The 21,287-nt window shown below is 41.2% G+C and overlaps 2 protein-coding genes across 10 annotated transcripts in view; one reads left to right on the forward strand and one right to left on the reverse strand.

Annotated features, from left to right (window-relative positions):
* The window catches only part of MIGA1 (mitoguardin 1), a 35,033-nt gene extending 19,150 nt beyond the window's left edge, over positions 1–15,883 (reverse strand). Inside the window, exons 1-7 of one of the 4 annotated variants that reach the window (XM_027649146.1) lie at positions 15,788–15,883; positions 14,944–15,114; positions 12,609–12,786; positions 11,926–12,062; positions 11,550–11,676; positions 10,958–11,094; positions 10,089–10,212 (exon numbers count right to left, since the gene is read on the reverse strand). In XM_027649146.1, coding sequence (XP_027504947.1) covers positions 10,089–10,212; positions 10,958–11,094; positions 11,550–11,676; positions 11,926–12,062; positions 12,609–12,786; positions 14,944–15,042 — 802 coding nt within the window. In that variant the 5' untranslated portion in view covers positions 15,043–15,114; positions 15,788–15,883. Of the gene's footprint in view, positions 1–10,088; positions 10,213–10,957; positions 11,095–11,549; positions 11,677–11,925; positions 12,063–12,608; positions 12,787–14,943; positions 15,117–15,316; positions 15,545–15,787 lie in introns of those variants that run through there. The other 3 variants (XM_027649148.1, XM_027649147.1, XM_027649149.1) reach the window with 3 other exon arrangements.
* A 393-nt stretch (positions 15,884–16,276) lies between these two features.
* The window catches only part of USP33 (ubiquitin specific peptidase 33), a 34,092-nt gene continuing 29,081 nt past the window's right edge, over positions 16,277–21,287 (forward strand). For 4 of the 6 annotated variants that reach the window (XM_027649124.1, XM_027649126.1, XM_027649127.1 and 1 more), the window contains exon 1: positions 16,278–16,381. The gene's annotated coding sequence lies outside the window, so the exon portion shown is untranslated. Of the gene's footprint in view, positions 16,382–16,892; positions 17,078–21,287 lie in introns of those variants that run through there. The other 2 variants (XM_027649129.1, XM_027649125.1) reach the window with 2 other exon arrangements.

The raw sequence follows: 21,287 nt of genomic DNA on the forward strand, positions 1-21,287 counted from the left end.
TCTCTCCCTGTCACACAGCTTTTCATTGCTTCAAAAATGTCAACTCTGATTATCCATAACTGCACATTATAAGGTTCTACATTTACACAGGGTTACAGTTTTCTACAGCTTCTTTTCTTTACTTGAATCAGTGGATCTTCCCTGATTTTAAGGTTTAAATCCCTCTTCTTTATAGGAAATCTTTGTTTCTGACCACCCTTCTAGACATTTTCACATTTAATAGTTTAGGCAACAGTTTCTGTACTTGTATTTGATTCCAGAGATAAGATCTGGCAGCCCAGCAGAGTTTGCTCAGCTGTCCAATCCTGTTCAGATGGATGTGCAACACCAAGTTGTCGCTGTTTCCTCTTCCCAGGGGTCCTCCATTCTCCTGTGCTTCACAAAGCATCCCAGCAAAGTTTAGTCTGAATTCCAGCCCTGCTGATTTCAAAGCTGAGACTGTCCACGAGGGATTTACAGCACAGCAGTGTGGAACCTGCCAGGTACCTCAGTCATCAGCTTTGAATGTCACTGCCTTTTCTCAGTTCTTCACATCCTAAACCCAAGTGTGAACCTGCTGCTGTTTTTGCACAGACACTTTCTAGTGCCAATGGAATGGTCTGTTCAAGCCCATTCGGTGAGCTTGTATCTTAACTCAGATTCAAAGCAGATCCAAAGTGCAATGTCATATTTACAGGAGGAGAAAGAAGTACAAGGTTTACTTTCAGGCTTTACTCATCTGGATTTAGCACCTTTGGTACCCTTCCTATACCAGAGGCCTCCACAAGCAGGTGAGGCAGAAAAGTCTTCTCACCAAACAGGGAGGAGTCTCAAAAGCAAATGAATTTATCTCCTTGTCCTCAGTTCCTCTAAGGCAGTGGGTACTTAAAAGCAGGATGTTTACACCAGTGCATTCCTAGCAGTGTCCCTGGCTTCTTTTCCAGGCAATTCACTGCCACCTTCTTGGCTTTCCCACCATGCCTTTCCTCACAGAAGAGCAGATATGAGCACATGGAGAGATGAAAAAGGGCAAGAATAACCAGCAACTGTTGCTCAGCTCCTGAAACTTGTTGCAATTCTAATTATTTTTTTTTTCAAATTAGTTTCCTAATTCATTATACAAAAAAGGAAAGAATAAACAGTTTAGTATTCCAGCATAAACACTTTGCTGGACACAGCACAAAGCTATGGGAACATCCAGCATGTATCCTGTCAAAGTAAGATTTTAAACACAAGATTTCTGGGAAAGTTTTTCTTTAGCCAGAAAATCATGCTGTAGGGAGACAGATTGACAAAAGGAGCCCACATAATCAGTTGTTCTTCCATTAAAAGAGAAGTATTTTGTCCAGCAGTTGGTAATTCCACTTACATGTATGAAGGCAGTATCAGAAAAAAAGATGATACCTTCTATCCCCAGAATTAACAGACAGAAAGAACAAATTACTTAACTGGTGACCTGCAGAAAATAAACATCAAAAGATAGAGACATACAAGTTTTGGGCTAACATTAGGATTCTGTATTGAGAATGGAGTGTATTTGACACAGGCAAACTCTGCAGGGACAGCACAATAACCTCAGTCTGCAGTGGAATTCCAGGGCAGAACTGTTGAGCAGGATACTGCAGACTCCAGTGACACTGCTCAGGAATGTGAGCAGCTCCTGCAAACCCAGCTGCACGCAGCACCCAGGGTAAGAACCTAAATTAGCAAGACATATGCTTAACTTTAAACAGTGAGACTTAAAGAATATCTTAAGTGCCCCACTGCTTGGGGCCTGCCTGCATTCCACTTGCCCCCGAGAGGAGGGAAGAATGGGATAAGAATCCTGAAACAGTTGTACTGAATGAGGAGTTCCTCTGGACCTTTAGTTTACTAAATAACACCAATTACCAAACAAATTAAAAAACCCAAACAAATTAAGAACACTGTAAGGTTGCTAAACGCATTAGTAACGACATTAATACCTGAATCATAATGCAAGTGATGATTAGTGCAACCTGACCCTGGGAGATCCTGAAATATAGATATTCTTTACTCAAGTTTTGCTTTGTTTTACCTTTCCCTGGTTTACTACAGACAACTAATACAACTTTAACTACATCTGTTTGAGTAGCTGCTAATGGGTGCCAAGCTGTCTGCAAATATGCACCCGGTTACCTTTAAATACTCCCAGCATATCTGCATGTAGAACAAGGGCAGCTTTAAATAGCAGAGCAGAGAATAAAGCCTGGTGTGATCGACATGTGCTCTTGAACCAGCCACACTACAGCACTTTGCTCCAAACAGGGTTATTAGGTAAGGTGGGCCATGTGCACACACCAGATATCCCACAAAGAATTAGACAATTTACAGCAATTTGTTAAAAAAACCCCAACTTTAGCTTGAACCATCAAAAAAACCCCCCAGTTATTTTTTCTATCAGTTTTAGCAATCAACTGCACAAATACATGCAGGAGAGAAAAATGATACATAAATAATAAATTTTACTCCCTCCATTGTTACCGTTCACAGAATCTTTTGCTATAACTTTCCACAAAAACAGCTTTACTCCCACGTACGGTTTTAACTTTGAAACATTTCAAGCTGAAACAAGTAAGAAAATTCTAAGATATTAAGAGGACTTTACTAACGAAATGCTTACACGAGCTACTTGAGCCTCCCAGCTACAGGGTAAACAAGGAAAAAAAACAGCCCCAAACGATTTGCTTGGTAAATAAATGTGTAGAGCTGTAATGATGGGGTATGGCCAGTGCTAAACAAGGCCAAAAATGTTGCAGACAAGCCTCTCTTAAAAGCAGACTGCAATGCAAGGAGAAATTTTTTAGCAGAAGTTCTAAAACGGGAATTGGCCCTATGGGCCAAAACATGTTCTAGATCATCAGTTTATGTAACCTCACACTGCCAAACTCCAGCCAGAAAAATAAACACTTATCCTGCCCTCACTCCTTGCCATCTGTCTGGTAGGATTTTTCCTGCCTCTCCAGCAGTTATACTCACAATGTATATAAACACATAAAAGTGTATGTACATCCTTCTTTAGTAAGAAAAACAATCTGTAAACTATAACTTGTCAAGAATGCATCACAAGAATATGCAAAAGGAGAAATAAAAAAAGCAGCTTCCTGCCTTTAGAAGCCTGTTTCCACTTATCTAATAAATCACTTTTCAAAATGCAGGCGAGTGGTTATTAAATCAAGCCCTGACACATGGAAAAAATGATCACACTCCTTCACACAACAAGAAGGTAAATATGTATTTTTTTTAACAGGTTTTAAAAAATGGAGAAGATACTGGCCAGAGTTAAGCACTAGAATGAATGGCCAACAAAAAAAGATTGAGAAAGAACACTACATGTCTTTAAAGTAGTGTTAGTCAGATGTGCTGTGGGGAGAGTGATAAACACATGGATAATCAGTCCTACCTGAGTACTATTGTGGGGCACCACCTGCATAAACTGCTGTACAAATGTTCCTTACTCATGAGAGGAACTGGAGCAGCTTTTTCCTATTTACCCCTTTTTATCAGGGATTTAAAATGGATGGCCAGAGAGAAAGGAAAAAGAGGGAGAATGTAATTACGAGTTTTCCCAGGTAACTCTGGAACCAGGAAGCTCCTAATAAAAGAGACAATTGCAGCTGCTCCCGTGTTCTCAGGAATGAGCAGAAACAGTTGAGACACTTCTTGTGTTGGGAGGACTGAGCAGGGAAGCACAGGAACAGCCAACTCAACAAAGTCTGGGAAATAAAATCATCTAGATGGATTGGGGCTCAATTATAAGCAGCTTTTAGAGATAAAAGGAGGAGCAGCTCGTGTTTCATTTGAAGGGAAGCTCTTGAGGGAGAGATGCTGATTAAGGGAGAGGAATAATCCAGTCAGAAAAACGAACAAAGGTGGTTTTTATAAGTAACAGTTAAGTCCATGTCAGGGAAGCAAATTTTAAATGGACAGGGCAAGACAAAACATGGCAGGAGTCAAGAAGTGAGAGAGACAAGGGCTTAGACAGGAGTTTTGGTGTGGACAGAAAGAAGACAGGTCTCAGGGGTGCCATTTAAGGAAAAGCAAGGAGGTGTATAAATAGCCTGCACAGTTGGATCTAAGGGCAAAGCTGGGGGGCAAATGGTGACAAAGGTCCTCAAAAACCAGAGCCAGACTTTGTGATCTCAGGGGAAGTGTTTCTGTAAATCCCTATCCACACCAACCTCCAGGCTGAGTGACCACAGTGAGTGACCCTGAGCTCTCCAGTGGACAGCAAAACAGAGACTCTTGAGCCACTGCTGAAAAGGTTTTAGCTTCAGATAAAACACAAACATACATTCCAGGTTATCAAATACCAACAGAGAGATACATACTATGAACACTAATATTTTTCAGCACCATTAACTTCACTGCACGTCCATGCAAAGCTACTTTGCATTTTTAGTAGAGTACTGCCAAAATTAGGAGTATCACTGAGAAAGCCAAGCATTATAATCATTTCATAGACACCAGGTTTGCAGAAATATTTTTGCTAAGTTGAATTTTTAACTACCCATCTTATTCTACTATCCAGCATGATGCCTAGGTGCCTTCTGATAAAGAATTTTGCAGAAGGCAATTTAAGTGTTATTAATATTGGACAACATGCTTTTAAAGGAAATTTTTAAATATTAGTGCTTAGGGAAGACATACTATCCAATTCAAACACCTGCACTTTGAGTATTTGAGTATACTTTGAGTCTACTCTGTTGTGAGTCAGAAATAAGGAGCTGCACCAATAAGTTGCAATATGGGAGACCTCATGATTTCATCAGTTACTGAACTTCAACAAACTGCAATAGCTAAAATTTATGTTAAAAATAGGCATTAATTTTTTAAAAACAGGATCAGAATAACTTTTCTGGGTTTTTCTTCAGTCTTAGCTAGTAATGCTTTCTTTCCTTTATATGAGCATTTCAGGGGATTTATATATTTCCACACCCCAAAAAAAGAAAAAGCTGCTGTTTTCTTTTGTTTCCATTTCAACTCTGTTCCAGCCATTAGAAAAATGTTTAGTCCTTCTCCAAGAAAGTAAGAAATCATTTAATGTAAATTTATCTTCAAGGAGCACAAACCAAACAGAAGGTTTCAAACTATCATAAGAAGTTTCACAACTTTGAAATTATTTTATAGTTTGTGCTAGGAGAGCTCACCTAAGTGAATTATTATTACAAATTGCTCATGTCCTCGTTGGAGACTGAGAATTATAAGCAGAAACATTTCTTGTGCATAATCAAATAAAACATAAAACACTCACGCTAAAATTTTTCCAGTAACATTTTTGAGGCAGGAAGGAAAATACAGGCTTCTAGTTATTAATCCAGGGACAGTAAAATATCAGAGAAGTCGGGGTTAATAAAATACATAAAAACGAGTTTTCAGCAGCTTCACTGATTTTTGGGGTTTTTAAGAGCAGCTGGAGAAAAGGTTTCTAACATGTAAATCAGTTCTCCAAACAGTTTTGTCAGTAGGTTAAAGGCTGTGCTTAGTCTCTCCAAAATGCCAGACATATCTTGGAGTGTGAGAAGAAAATTAAAAAAAGAAACAGACAAACCTTTCAACAAAACCATCCGACAACACAGACCTTTGTGAGAGGTTTCACTGCAGCAGCTGAAACACTTCATTTGTTTGAAACTGCATAACTGATACACAACAAAAAGCAAATATTTTAAAAATTCAAAGGTATGCATCCATTACTTTTTGATATGGCCAAAAAGTTTGAGGGCCAGTGTACACAAGTCAGCGTTAGTTCGAGTTCCTTTGTAGAGCAGAAATCAAAATAATAATATGAAGTATTAGGAATTTAGTAGTGACAAGGAGCCCCACAATTTGAGAATTTTCCCCTCTGACCTGCAATTCTGCTCGTAAGTAAAGCTATTGTTTCTCTCTTTACATTCCTCCTGAGTTAGCTCCACTAACATCTCAAGTCTGCTAGAAAAGAAAAAAAAAAAATGAGGAGAATTTTCTTCAAGGACAGACTACAGAAAGTGCTGGAAGCTTTTAACCCTCTACCCCTTTACATTCATCACTCAGAAATAACAAGAAGAATATTTTGTTTCCCAGTTTTCTGCCAATTGCCTCCTTTCTGGCTCATGCCTGCCTCAAGAAAAAGTGTTTATAGGCTTTCCACGTTGCTTCCCAGCACTAAGAGGAACAGCAGAAAAACAACCTTACCTATTTCTCTAAATTTCATGTCCAGAGGTATTTTTTTCTATAGAAATCCTCTTTTATCTTGCTGGTTTGTATGATAATTCTGAAAGTCCAGTGGAGAATGCAACAACAGTGAGCATAATGGCATTCCATTATTTCACCTGTTTAAAATGCAGGTCTTTTCCAAGGCCTGTATTAATCATTTATAACTCAACAACAGCTTGCAGAGTTGAAAATTATTATGTGCAATCATTTTTATTGTTATATGAATAGAATTCTATCCCAGGGATAAAATGTATTTATTTATACCTATATCTTCTGCACTGCTAAAAGTTGAATATTTAGAAATATCTGAATATTCTATAATGTCAGAACTACCTGTCATGGCAAGGATGAGAAGAAAACCACTTCAGCCCACATCAGGAAAGCCAGTGGTTGCAGTGAAAAGCTCTTGTTTTCCAGCAGGCTCCCAGGTAACCCATCCTGACTCTCCCATGTGGCACATTTCCAGAGTCTCCTTCAGAGACTGAATTCTGCTTCTCAAAGCTGGTTGGCAAATTGTTTATCAGGCACAACCAATTTCCAACAGTCAGTGGGATCACAAAATGAAAAGCAAGCCTGTGGTGTGACTGATCAATGGCAGCACTGACATCTTAATTTGATTAGGTGGAGGAAAATAATGATCTGGGAAGAATAAAACACTTAAAGGTTTAGAGAAGGAGCAGCATCTGTGACCAGCAGACAAGGAGGGGAGAGAGAGGGTTCAGGAGTTCCAAAAGTGTGATAGAAAACTTTACAGAGAAAGCAGAAAGTGAGGAATTGATAAAAATTTTTACCTTTATACATCTCCTTCCTGACCAAATTTGGAGTTGGTTCTAACCCAAACAAGAATGAGTGCTAGTCAGACATTTCTGTAGCACTTGATAGCATTTGTCCAACTGCCAGAGCCCTGTCTGCAGCTGGGGGGAATCACAGGCACTTCAGAGAGAGAAAATGGAAGACAAATGCACAAACTCCAGCTAACCTTGTGTATCAGAGGGAAAAACAAAGCAAAGCATTTTCTGGTTACTGTTGTGGGTCAACAGTTGAAACCCTGAAGCACAAGAGCTGGTTATGCTGATGACAAGCTGCAGGTGTTATTATGGAAGGGTTTGGGTTGGAAAGGACCTTAAACATCATCTTGTTCCAACTCCCTGCCATGGACAGGGACATGCTCCACCAGATCAGACTGCTCAGAGCCCCATCCAACCTGGCCTTGAACACATCCAGGGATGAGCCTTGGATCTTCCTCTCACAGAAGAATGAAAACATCCCTCAAAACAGCATTAAAAAAATTGATCTTATTCTCAACACACTTCAGATGCAACACACTTCAGAACTTAACTTGGTTCCCCTGAACAACTAGAAGTTTGATCTAGTTCTGACTTTGACAAGGCCTACAAATCCTTTCCCCTCTGTAAGCAGCTATTCAGGACAAGTCAGTCACCTCTCAATATTTGCTTCATTAAGGAGCTGACATACCCAACTTAAATCACACATTAGCTTGTTTTTTCCCAAAACAGATAAATCTCCTGGCTTGTTTTGAGCTGTCTAGTATCTCCACATCTCCTGAGACATGAACAACAGAACTGGACACAGTACTCTAACCCCATACAAAATCCAGATTGCATCTCTGCCTCTATGCTGGTGCCATCCTTTTCCCATAGCCAAAGACCAGCAATGGTCTTTTTTCTACAGCAACATGCCAAGAACTTAGACTGATTGTGATGCATAATTTTCCTAATACATTCCAAGAATGTTTCCTCATGATTTTTCTTTTAAAATCTCTCACTTATATGTACAATCCATACTTGCTTGGATTCAGTGTAATTTGTTAGATGGCAACCATTTAAACAGCTAATTCAGATCTTATTAATCTTTGTTTTTCATTAATCCAATGCTTTTAATGCCCTAAATTATAAATTTTTATCAACTTCCAGCTCTACAAATGATTTTATAATCAACTACACAGTGGTTAAAATTACAGCATTTTTCCCTTAAAGCAGACAGAAGTATAAATAAATGTTCATGTCACTGAGATAACTATTATCATCTAATTTATGCTGTATCAATTCACCAAACTGCAGAGCTGTCAAAAACCTACAGTCCAAAAAACCTACCTACTATGAAACTGTATCAACTGGCACTAAATATTTGCCTGGGTGCAAATTAGCAATTCTATTTCACAGGCACGAAGAGTTGGAGTTTGGGAGTTGTTTGGTCGTTTTTCAAGACTTGGAATTCCCCAATCATTTGGAACATTCTCACTTTCCAAGATTACTGAACAGTAAGTGAGAGATTAGGGTGCCCTCTTTATGTAGCTTCTTTAAGAAGTTTTAGGTGTAAATCATCTCAGCTGCCTCTTTTGCCACAAACCATATTCATTCCTACAGAGCACAGGACCCTTCGTTTATGATCCTGTTCAGAACTGTGGTTTGTATTTTACAGTAGGGTATTATTTTTATTCTTAGTGTAAAGAATGCTGTACTACATTTCTTTTGACCACTGGGATTCCATAATTTTCCTGGACTTGCTTATTCTTGTGACTCTTGAACCCCTCCATTCCTGTTGTTGTTAACAACATCAAATACTGGGCAAAAATCTTCCAAGCACCACAGCACTTGGAAGCAGATGATGTCCTGCTGTTCTCTAAAACATTCTGGAAAAGTGCAGCATTCTTTGATACATTACTTGCTGTTCAAGCCACAAATTCAGGATAATGAAGAGAAGCCCCAAATCCTGAACACAGAAAATGGTATTCACTGAACCAGTTCATTACTTGTTTTCCTCACTCAGCTGGGCCAGCACAACAAAATTCATAATAAAGTAACAGACACCTACTCAAGAAATCACAAATTATTCCTATGAAGAACATTTGAAAGGAATGAAATTCTCACAGCATTCTTGGCAAACAAGAATCCAGTCATCCCATCTATAAAAATAAACTGTTAATTCAAAATTTCAAAATACTTGCAAAGTAACCAAGCAAAACAATAACTAAACACATGAAGCATCACGTCGAGTCCTTTGAATACCATTTTATTGATTTTGTTTGAGGACAGAAATTATAAAATGCAACATTCAAATGGTTTTCTGCTTTAAGGATTACATGTACAGGTGTATGGAAGTATGTCAGAAAGCCAGCTCTGGCCCAAATTTAATTCCCACCTTGCTCAGAGGTGTTTTCAGTGGATGCAGGAGGGCTAAGAGAGGACGGTGCTGCCACCTCGTGCCAGCCCAGCTGAACCCAACAAACAACCCTGACAAACTAACCCCTGAACATGTTCTGCCCTTAAAGTCTGACAGTTGAGACCAGATGCTTCATCTTTCATTATAAAAGAGCACAATGGTACCGGTCTTGAACAACTTCTAAACCCAATTCTTTAAATAAAAATAATCAAACTATCACAACCTAATCAGCATGTCTGGCAGCAACTGCTTGTTTTGTTTGCCATTCCAACAGTTTAGTCACTCACAACTGTGATAATTTTCAGTCACCAGGGAAAAGAGCTTTGATAAGGATTATTAAGCTCAGATTAAGTCTTTCTGGTTTGTTCTTCGTTTTCAGTTAAAAAAAAATTATGGCAAACCATACACAGTTTGACAGTTCAAAAGATGCATGAAACTTCTATAACACCCATGCTTTAAAAGGGTGATATGATCTTACTGGATAAATATTTAAACACAGACAAGCTACAAAGAAAAAAAACTTTCCTTTCAATCCACTGTTATCTAAAATACAAGCACTCCATCAAACACCACAGAATAATGGAAAGAACATGATTTTTTTTTTTCTCTGTTGACTTACTGACAAATATAATTCTGCTCAGTGGGTATTTCAGTTCCACCTCCCCACCAAGAGCCATCATTAGAAGTAAAAAAAGATGTAAAATAGCAGAACTCACCAACATCATTAGCTAGAGCAGCAGGATCAGAGACCCCAAGGGTGGCCTCAAACTCCTCCTGAAGACGATAAGCTCTCTGAAGAAGAGATTCAAGCTTATGAATGAATTCAGCACTGATGATATCCTGCAAGGAGACAGACATTAGAAGATTTTCTACTTGTTTACAGCCTGTAAGATTCCTTTGTAAAGTCTAAGGATATTAAGCCTTCAAAGAGCAAAGCATGCCACATTAATTCCCTACAAACAGCACAGGAACAGTCAGATGAATACTTCAGCTTCCAAAATATACACACTTTACTGAACACACACGTATTTTATTTAGAGTAATAAAAATCAAATCTGAATTTTAAAATACTCTTAAATTACCTGTGATGTTTACTGCACTAGAAATGAAAGCCACACATGATGTCTGTTTATTTAAAAATATTTTTAGCAGTTAGTTGATAGGAATGGAGGAAAACAGTTCAGGCACCTTATTTGTGAATATTCACAAATTGATCACCTTTCCTGAGACCTGTCTTTGCTAAGCAGACACTCTCTTACACGATCATAAAAGAAAGAGATGATCCAAGGATTATGTGCAGAGAAGTAGCTGCTTGATAACTCCATAATACCACAAGCAAACACTGATGTTATCAGTAGCAATTGCCAAAAAATAATGCTAATTCCCTTCCCATGGCCTCTTCTTAATAACCAACCAATAAAAATCAAAAGGAATGAAGTCAGATGTCCTTTAAGGGCAACACCAGCAAACTGGAAATCAAATTAATTCTCAAGTTTGGTAATGGAATTCCCATTTGAAAAGATTCAGGTAATAAAACACAAGGAATTGTAAGGGCAGCACCAGATTACAGACTGAATATACTCACTTCTACACTTTCTTCTGCAATGGCATCTCCTGCTCCCAGCTTAATGGAACCACAGATGGCTTCATCTTCAGCTTGCCTGTTCCGAAAAGTCAGTGCCTGCTCCCAGCGCCGCAGGGCCTCCTCAAACAGCTCCATCCCTAGGGCAGAGCAGGAACACCCCCAGGCCATGAAACACATGGGCACTCACATTTCACAGACACAAGAAAATAGGTAGCAAAAATAAGGATGATTATCACAGAGATGTTAAGTTTTTAGAACAACAGCAATCCCCAGCCTTTTCACTAAGATCGGTAAAAGACTTTACTAAGAAGTTCACAATACGATTAAAGGCAACAATGGTCAATGTATCTTTTCCTATTTACTTTAAAAAATAATTTTAAGGATTACCAATACAAATATTGAAATGAAAAATATTTTAAAAACTAACTTCAGATGGAGTGTGATTTCGTTATTTTATGGAAATGTTCTCAGACTTGCCAACAGGACAACTGGAAAGAACACCACAATAATACTGCCTGTCACTTTATCATAAACCCAAGAAATCATTTACCCCCACTGGAGGCACATGCTGAGTATTCCTATTCTGACTTACCCATCAAATATAAATTTTCAGGTGTAGTCACTGGAATATTGACAAGCTTAATGTCATCTTCATCTGCTTTATCCCAGGAATTAGAATTGGCACAAGCACAGCTGTGACAAGAGGTGGCACTCTGAACCTTGAAAAACAAAAAACCACACAGATTTTGAAGTGTTGTTATAGAGATGATCCTTAGAGCCACATTCCTGCCAGAGTACATCACACCCAAGCCATGTGCCCAGAAGCTGGTTTTCCTCTGTGGGAAGGACAGTTGGCTGCTCAGCATCTCCAGCCACCTTGCAGCTTGCTCAGGGAAGTTCCTTTAGAACCTTTAGATGCAGATTCACTGCAGGATGACACTCAAGAGCCTTAAAACACTTTTACTTACCGAGGTCAGGCTTTGGACTGAACCAGAGTATTTACTGAAAAGTCCTCCATTTGCATAGATGCAAGACTGAGATCCTTTTTCCTTGGCAGAGCTCAGAGAAAGGGTCAAGTTTTGTCGACTGCTGGAACAACTAGAACCTAAGAGATACACTTATTTTACTTAAAGCTCCCACAAAATCAAAACATCGCATCTTTTGCAATTCTCACAAGAATTGCATTGCATTTACTCTTCTCAATAAAGTCCAGTTTAGAAGCAAACAACAATTATTCTGTTATCTACAGTTCTATGTGAGAAATTACACATTAGAACAGACACTATCTGTAACAATAACTATGCATTGGAGCATAATTATTTCCCTATTCTATAAAAGATTAGATCTGCATTTCTCAGTATTAAGAATGGCAAAACCCATTGTTAATATACTATTCATAAAGACAGTTTTAATCCATGATTACAACTTCACCTTCAGGAACAACACCACCTTCTTTATAAGACACTGTAATTTTGCTCCTAATTTGGAAAAATGTAAAATGTAACAACTCAAACATGCTCAGGTGTTCTATCCTGTGGAGATCATTGAAGGGATGGAACACTTGTCCTGTGAGGAAAGGCTCACTGCCCTTTTCTTCCTCTCCAAGAAAGCAACAAAAAAAAAAATCCAACTTGGGATTTCCAAGATGCACCTTTTTCTGAATCAGCTGCCTTGGTACACTCCAAGACCAGGTGACTTGGTTCCCATGGTGGCACTTTCTTGTTTTTCTTTCCACGTCTTCTTTTAAAGTGATGGGCCAGAAAAATCACAGATATTGCACTCACTGCTGTTACTGTGAAAAGCTTCTTCAACCCAGGGGAAAGCTTCACCTGAAAATAAAAGGTGACTTTGTTGAGAATACACACACTGAGAGACAGCTTGCAGCACCAAGAGCTATAAGGTATATTGCAAATCCACCAACTGTGGGGTTCCAAGCAAATAACTTTCTAAAAATCCTTTTTTTTTTAAATTTCTTCTTAATGCCAGGATGATGCCAGGCTTCAATTAATTTCCTAACAGCAAAAGAATACTGAGAAAGAACTCACCCCCCAAAACTACACAATTTCCTGCACTGTGAAAGATCCCAAGGCCAGCATTTGTGCAGTGTTTCAACTTGGGAAGAAGATGTATTTAAACAGTTTAAAAAAAAAAATTACACTTTATTTTGGATATAGATCAACCATAGGTTTAGAGATGTTTAAATTAGCAAATAAGAACCACATATACAAGCAACTTCAACCAGAAGCCATTAGCAAAGTTTATAACACAGAAAGTGCCATTTAACTGGAAACTACACTCCACGTCCCCAAAATCTTTTGGAAACTCTTGCTGCTTGAGCAACAGAGTGCTGGGAGAAAGCCAGATCCACAGTCCTTGGGCCTAATATGGTGCTTCTGTAACGTGATTCCCCGTCCCAGAGAGAGAGCTGGGCACACAGAGATTCAAAGACCCACAAGTGGATTCTTTTTAAACTTCTGTGTGCCTACAACAGCCATGATCATAAATAAAGAGTGAAATGAAAGCTCTAAGGAGAGGAGAGTCAATAGTTGCACATGATGGAGTTGCACATGGTATTTTAAAAGGATAATATGCTGAAACATAAAAAAGAAATCAGTTGTCTTGCAACGAGAATTTTAAAATATTCCAAACACAGAAAAAATATGAATTTAAGCAGATGCAGGTAAGACTGAGAATATCTCCTTCTGGTTTTAAATGCAGCAAAAGAGAAGTATTTATGAGGAAATATGAAATATTACATAGTTTTTGTTGACGAGTGTCTAACTGGATAAAAATAAAATACAGTCACATTAACGACATGGGTTTCAAAAGCAGAACATTTTTAGGACCTACTAATATCTGTGAAAAAAATATAATTGGCATTTCCAATTATAAGCTTTTGTTTAGTTATCTTGTCAATAATTCAGCATACATAGAATAGAAAAAAAAAAATCTACTGGACCATATTTTGCACAGCCAACTAGAAACTCTTTTTCTCATCCTGTGTATTATGGCACCAGAGGACTACAACTGAAATATTTTCTCAAATAATTGTGACTTACTTCACTCTCTCTTTTATCACATTTGTAGTTATGAGCAACTAATATGTATGTTCTCTGATTCTCTACACAACTACAGTTCCTCCTCCCTGCCCCTGACATGCAGGTGCTCTACAGACAAATCTTGTGATTCCCTGCAGAAAAGGAATATCAGCTTCACAACACTTCCAGCTTTTGTCAACCTGGAAACTAAGATCATAATTTACTCTTCACCAAGACTCTCTGAGTTTCTAGTGAAAACTTGCCTATAATATCAACGAAAGAAAATACCACCAAATGACTCCAGGGCCACCTGTAAACAGAAATACTGTGATTAATGGAGCCTTGAGATTTTCCTTGAAGAAAATCTTTCCAGAAGTAAAATGGAACAAAGAAAACCAGCATAAAGGACTGAAGGTTTTTAAAAACCAGCCTGCTTTTAAAGAATATTGTTTTAGTCATTGTGGCCCTTACTTAATCAAATAAAAGTGACTCAAAAACTAGAATAAAGGTTTTTGTTTTACATTAATGAATTATCATTCAGATTAATTTGGCAAGCAGTACTGGCAATCTAAAAGGTATTGCACATCACACTCGACACTATTATTCAAAATTTAGTGACAGTTATGTTTAATTTTTGAATACCACAAAATTCTACGTGAAAAACAAAACTCGAGGATTTTGATATTTGGTGACAATCATTGCACTGTTACAAAATGGAGCCATACAGGCAGTGCAGGTAAAGCAGATGTGTGATGATGTACTAAGCATTTATTAGCAGAAAGAGACAAAAACCTCCACCTCTTTTAGTTCAGTGTTTTGAACAAACTAAGTCCCAGGGTATTCTGTGCAAATTTAATTCACATCAAGCTCACAAGAGCAGGTACAACATTGCAGTAAATGCCTAAATGTATATCAAAAGCAACAGTATTTAGATAATGTGTTTATTACCTGGTTAAGAGAATAATACCAAGAAAGGGGGAGATGGAACACCCGCAGAGCTGCTGTCTTCAGAGAAAATCGTGTCTCAGTAACACCTTCTTCTGACATGGCTCCTTCTCTCCCATAACCTCATTAAGCGAAACTATCACAAAAACAATCACAGATGGTCTCTGGAACACTCTGTCAAACGAAGGATACGCACCAAGTTATGCAATGGAAAGCCCAGGACAGTTTTTCTTCTGCAAGCTCGAATCTCTTACATAACACGTACATGACTTGTTTGATTGATGCTTTTGAGCATGGGCAAGATTTAACGAGGAGACAGCAAATAAATCTGCCCGTTCGGCTCAGGCCCCGTTCGGTCCAGCTGCTCTGGGCGGACCTGCAGATGTGACCAGGATCCACAGAGGGCTCACTCACTATACCCTCCAAATCACGCACGGCAGCAACCCTGCTCCTGAGATCACTGCTGTCGGAAGACAGCCAGCTAAAAGAGTTAAGGGATTTGAGAGCAGCCAGGAAAAGTTCATCCCGCTCAGAGCTGCAGTTCCTTGGCAGGCACACGCCGTGAGGAACAAACCCACAGCCTGACGTAATGCCCGGCCCGGCCGCCCCCCTCGCTCCCGGAGCTCCAGCACAACGCGAAGCCTCCGACCCGCGACTCCGGGGCCGCAACCGCGGCAGGGAGGCGATGGAGGCAGAGCCCAGCTCCGCCCGGCCCCGCCGAGCCCTCCCCAGCGCGGGCGGGCGGCGGGCACAGCCGGGGCGCCCCCACGCCCCTCAGCCCCGGCCAAGGCAGGCGCGCCTCTCCCCGGGGCCGCGCCTCGTCCCTACAGCCGCCGCCCTGGGTTACCTGCCCAGCGCCGCGCCCGCGGGCAGCTCCCTCCGCTCCCGCCCCGGCGCTGCCCGGGGACCGCCGGGATCCGCTTCCGGCACAGCGAGCAGCGGCCGGGCGGGCGGAGCCGCCGCATAAGGACATCCCCGCGCCGTCAGGAGCCCGCGCCCGCCATCTTTACGCCGGGCAAGTTCCCGCCGCGCTGCGGGCGGATGGGGGGGAAGAAGAGCCTGGCGCCGCCATCTTTGTGCGGGGCAGCGCTCACGCAGGGCGGGCGGAAGCGCTCGGCGGCGCCATCTTTGATCGGGGCGCGACCCCCCTGCCCGCGCCGCGGCAGCCGCGCGCGCGCGCGTGTGTGTGTGAGGGGCGGCCCCGGCGGAGCCGCGGCCCGAGCGCGCTCTGCTCTGCTCTGCCCTGCCCTGCCCTGCCCTGCCTGCAGTGCCCTGCCTGTTCCGCCCTGCCTTGCCTTGCTCTGCCTGCCTCGCCCTGCCCCGCCACGGTGCTGCACCGCCCCCGCCCCGCCGCGGCACCGCCGCCGTCCCCGCAGGCAGGGGTGAGCCCTCGGGGCCCGGCTGCGCTCCGGGCGCGGCGCGTCCTCCCGGCTGAGCTGCGGTAAGAGGGGAAGGGCCCCGCTGGGGCGGCGGGTGGTGTGTGGGGCCACTCTCACAGCGCGGGGCGGTGGGAGCCGGCCCGGGGGCCCCGGGACCGGCCTCAGACCCCCGCGGGTCCCGGCGGGAGCTGCCCCGGTACGGCGGGTACCGCGCGATCCCTCCAAACTGCGATTTACCCCTGAATTGCTCTGCTCACCCCCCGGGTTATCCATGCGCAGGGATGGTCGATTACGAGGGGTAGGGGGCGAAAAGTGCGGGGTATCTGTCACCCAGTGGAAAATCACTGTAGGGCTTCGTCTGCAGAGCTTAGGCTGAGCCCGGGTCAGGAAAATCCTCTTAGAAATATAGAGGTCAGCGAATGGGTTTCGTAGTTAGGGTTTGAAGCGGTGGAAGAAGGAAATGAGGGAATGGCCGGTGTACCCCGGAAAGGCAATATAAAATGGAAAATGTCTGGCTCTGGGAAGGGGACATACCCTCGACTCGAGCCTTTTTTTAAATGGCCTTTCTCTTTGGCGACAGTTCTTCATGGCAGGGAAAAAAAAAAAAAGCTAATGGAAGTGACTTAAAGAAATTGTGTCTTGCTTGAGTGGGTACCTCTTGGTGCATGAAGAGGAGGGGCAGGTATCTCTCAGCAGCTTGCTGAACATGCTTTTGTCATTTACTGGGAAAACAGCAGGTTTTAGGCTAAACAGATAAAGTAAGTTTTTTCAACCGGCGTTGGGATTGGCGTTGTCATTTTTTCAGAAATGGGATGCTCTTGTTTAGGGTTGATAGATTAAAAAAAAGGTAGAAATACGGAGGGATGAAATTCAAGCCCATCTATTGAGCAACAGAATATAAAGGAATTTAAGTCAAGAAACTGGGAAGATTAACCTTAATTTCACACACTAAGAAAGACTAGTTTCAAGTTTGGTAACAGTGTTATTTATGTATATTGTTATGCTGAAGTGATTTCTCTAAAGTTTATAAAGAGCAATGCAGTTCTTTAGAAAACCACTGGAAAAATATATATCTTACAGAGCTCCAATGGGCTTGTATAGTTTGCAGTGAATGCTGGTGAGTTTTTTCCTGAAGTGTGAAGAATATCAGTGTGGTAAATAATTACTGAAGTTCCAGAGCTCTTTAGTGTTCTGAGTAATCAATTGTTCAGGTACAAAATTGCACCGTGTGTCACTCTTGCTTTGTTGCCATTTTAAAAAAATGTGTTAAATGAAACTGTTCCAGTGCATCACTGGTAAAATAACTGTGAGTGCAACTAAGAAGCCTGAACTTAAAGCTTACTGGTTTGATATGCTGTTATTCAGAGCTGTGCAGGCAAAATAATAAAAGCCTCTAATGAAGACACAATTACTCATTCATGTTAGTGATGTCTTCAGAATAATCCTTTTATTCTTAAAATCTTCTATCGTAGTTCCCTTACTGAACTGTGTAAAATGATCTGATAAAATGGCTCCATATTTTGGACATCAGTGGAATATATCATAAATATATTTGTTTATTATGACGTCTGTCGAAGTGTTAACTGCTGTAACTAGGCAGGGGAAAACATTAATTCAAGGCTTTCTGAAGGCATTCAAAATCAGTTTTGTTTCTTTAGGAGATACTGGGCTCCCTGCAGGAACCTAAGATAATTTTCCAGATCGGTTGAATTCTCTTAGTGTTTGATGGGTTTTTTTCAGTGTGTGTGACAGGCCTTCCATGGCATCTGTGATGCTGGGGAATTCTGCTGGATGATAAACAGCTTGCTGGTCACGATGGTTCACATTTCTCTGATGGCTCATGTGAGCAGATTTTTTTGGTCAACGAAAAGACTAAACAGGAACACAAAAAAACCCCAAGACTGGGCTTGGAGATAATTTTTTCTTTGAAGCTCTTTGACTCTCTTCATGCACTAAGGAAAAATGTGTTGATAAGTCCTTCTTTGGAACGTTAAATGGTTCACTTTGTTGGATGATGGAGTCTAATGCATTGAGACAGGTGGACTGAAACAAACCTTTCAGTGCAAACAGCTGAGAGAGATGAAAATAGACTGCAGAGTTCTCTGCCACATCCATGGGGAGCATTTGGTGAGGAGCTCATTGCATGAATATGGTCCTGAACAGTTAGAGTGGAAACAGGCTGAGGGAGTTGGGGCTGTTCCCCTGGAGAAGAGAAGGCTCCAGGGAGACCTTCCAGCACCTTCCAGTGCCTAAAGGGGCTCCAAGAGAATTGGAGCAGGACTTTTTACGAGGGCCTGGAGTGGTAGAACAACGGGGGGTGGCTTTGAACAAAGAGGGCAGGGTTAGATTAGGTATTAGGAAGAAGTTGTTTGCTGTCAGAGTGGTGAGGCACTGGAACAGGGTTGCCCAGGGAAGTTGTAGATGCCCCATCCCTGGAAGTATCCAAGGCCAGGCTGGATGGGGCCCTGAGCAACCTGATCTGGTGAGTGGCATCCCTGCCTGTGGCAGAGGGGTTGGAACTCAGGTCATCTTTAAGGTCCCTTCCAACCCAAACCATTGGTACTCTGTGATATCACTGGAGCCACGAAGTGGAGATAAACTCCAGCTTCAGAACAGGAGTTTAAAATCCAGTGCAGGAGGAACTTCCAAAGTAGGTTTTGCTTTGGTTTTTAATTACTGAAAATGCAAAGAAACGACTTTTGGGTGAGGTCAACGGGAGGCAGAAGCTGGAGAAAAAGTAGGTGTGATAATGAGCTGCAGCAGCAGAGGAAGATAAGAATCCCTTCAGACAGAGTAGGAAGTGGTGAAATGGAGGAAGGGCAGTGAGCCAGGGAGGGGCTACCCTGGGATTGCCAGGACTGAGGTGAAGGATGAGTCATGGGTTTGAAATTAATTTTACAGCTTTAGACTTTCACATAAAATGATACCAAATGTGTTACTGCAGCTGGGTATATTGGGCTACCAATGTCATGGCAGTACAGGGAGTTGTCACAGTGCTGCAAGATGGAAGGAGGTGTGTAAGAATTCTGTTAGCAAAAGGTGAGAGAAAGGCCTTTCAGCTTTGTTCAGACAATGACATGTGAAGAATCTGTATCATTAGCTGGACTTCCACAAGGGATGTTCTCTGTATGGACAGGAATAGGGACCACGTCCACAGGGCCATGAGTTTGGAGGTGTTTTGGTCTTTCTGATGATTATTGAAAGAGGAGAGGTTCAGACAAGAAACAGAACCTGGCGTGGGCACAGCTCCTGCCTTCGGGTTTGTTCAGGGCTGCAGGTTTGGAGTTGTGCAGTTCCAGGTGTGGAAAGTTAAATACATTAAATGCAAATCTGGCAGCGTGAGGTGAAGTCTCCATTCTTTGTATTGCTTGGAATAATGCATTCAGAAGGTTTCTTCCATTAAAAAAAAAAATGTTGATCTAAAGCTTTACTAATCCATTATATCAGTCTTTCTAAAGCATTTGTATTAAATCAGCATTACTTCACACTGAATTTATTTCAGGTCCCCAGGGCTTTATTTGAAACTCACTTGTCCTTTTTTAACATTTTAACAGATCTTGCAAATGGGTGAGATGTAACACACATTCCTGTCGCCATTTCTGTGCTGAAAAGGAACGGAACAGTTCAAAGAGGAATTGCTGAAGTGCCTGAAGTTCAGGAGGGTTGGCCTGAAAAACTTTTCTTATTTGAAGTGACTTTGAGTGATGGTGTGTGTAGGGTACAGACACTGAACTGAGGAAGTACTTCTCCAGCTGGAGCTTGTGTTTTAGAGTACTGCTTTTTAAATGTCATGCCACTGGTCCAGGAAGAGAATTTAGACCTCATCTAGAAAAAAATCCCCAGTTATTAATTTACTGTAGTATCTGCAGTCTTGTGAGATAAGTTCTGAATTATTGTACTGAACAGCTGTTAACATGATATTAAAAAAGACTAAGATACACACTGACACGTGAGTTTATGTGTACATGTTATATATATAATAAATGTATTATTTATATACAAGTAATTGTTCATATGTAAAGGAAATATATTTAAGCATGTATATGAAGGTATGTACCTATTATTCCTATACAAATAATACATAATACGTTAATAATATTATTTGTATAACAGTATAGGACTAAAATCAACTATTTAAGCACATACACAGACACATATAGAAAAAGCCTTTGATGAGCAAAGCCAGCTGAAATGACCCTTGATGCAAAAGGATCTTTTTGCAAGGCAATGGAAGGAAAAAGCAAGTCAGAGATAATAAAGTGGAATTTTTCTGGGCCTTGTGTCTGAGTTGTCCACCAGGCAAGGTTTGTTTTCCCCCACGCTGTCAAAGCCAGAGGTTATTTAATATTCAAAGGGGTGACTGGTTGTGCAGTGGAGGGAACAAACCTAAAGCTGCCAAAGCAGCAGGCAAGGTGGAAAAAGATGTTGATAAGGGTGCCCAAGGCTGCAAACAGATCAAGGGATGTGCATCACTGAGGTGGGATGGAAGTTTAGTTGCAAGGAGTGCTGAATTGGACAGATAATAATTGGGCAAAGAAAGTTAATGACTTCTGTGCCTCATGAGAGATTGAGGCATCAATGATAATTGTTTAACTGGAGCAAAGTTATTGGATGGTTCCTATGTGCATGAGTCAGTTGGAGTATTTATATAAAAAGAACGTGACAGAGTTTATTTTTTTTATTTTCCTTCTGTAAAACATCATAGCTTTCTATGGCACCATCAAAACAATAATGACAAAGTGATTGTATTTAGCAGTCTTTATTTCTGACAAGTTTCTGTGTGTGCCTCAAAGTCCTTGGTTGGGCAGAGAGAACTCACCCAGGTAAAAGCTCACTGAGCGTTCAGTGCCATGTGTGAGTGACAAGTTTCAGTTTGCTTTTGATATATAATATGTCTGAATCTAGAATGGCTCTGTAAATAAATAAAACCAAGATAAAGTTTCCTTATCCTTTGATAAGCAAGTCCTG

This window comes from Corapipo altera, unplaced genomic scaffold (assembly GCF_003945725.1).
Source record: "Corapipo altera isolate COAL_440 unplaced genomic scaffold, ASM394572v1 112, whole genome shotgun sequence".
NCBI classification, from domain to species: Eukaryota; Metazoa; Chordata; class Aves; order Passeriformes; family Pipridae; genus Corapipo; species Corapipo altera.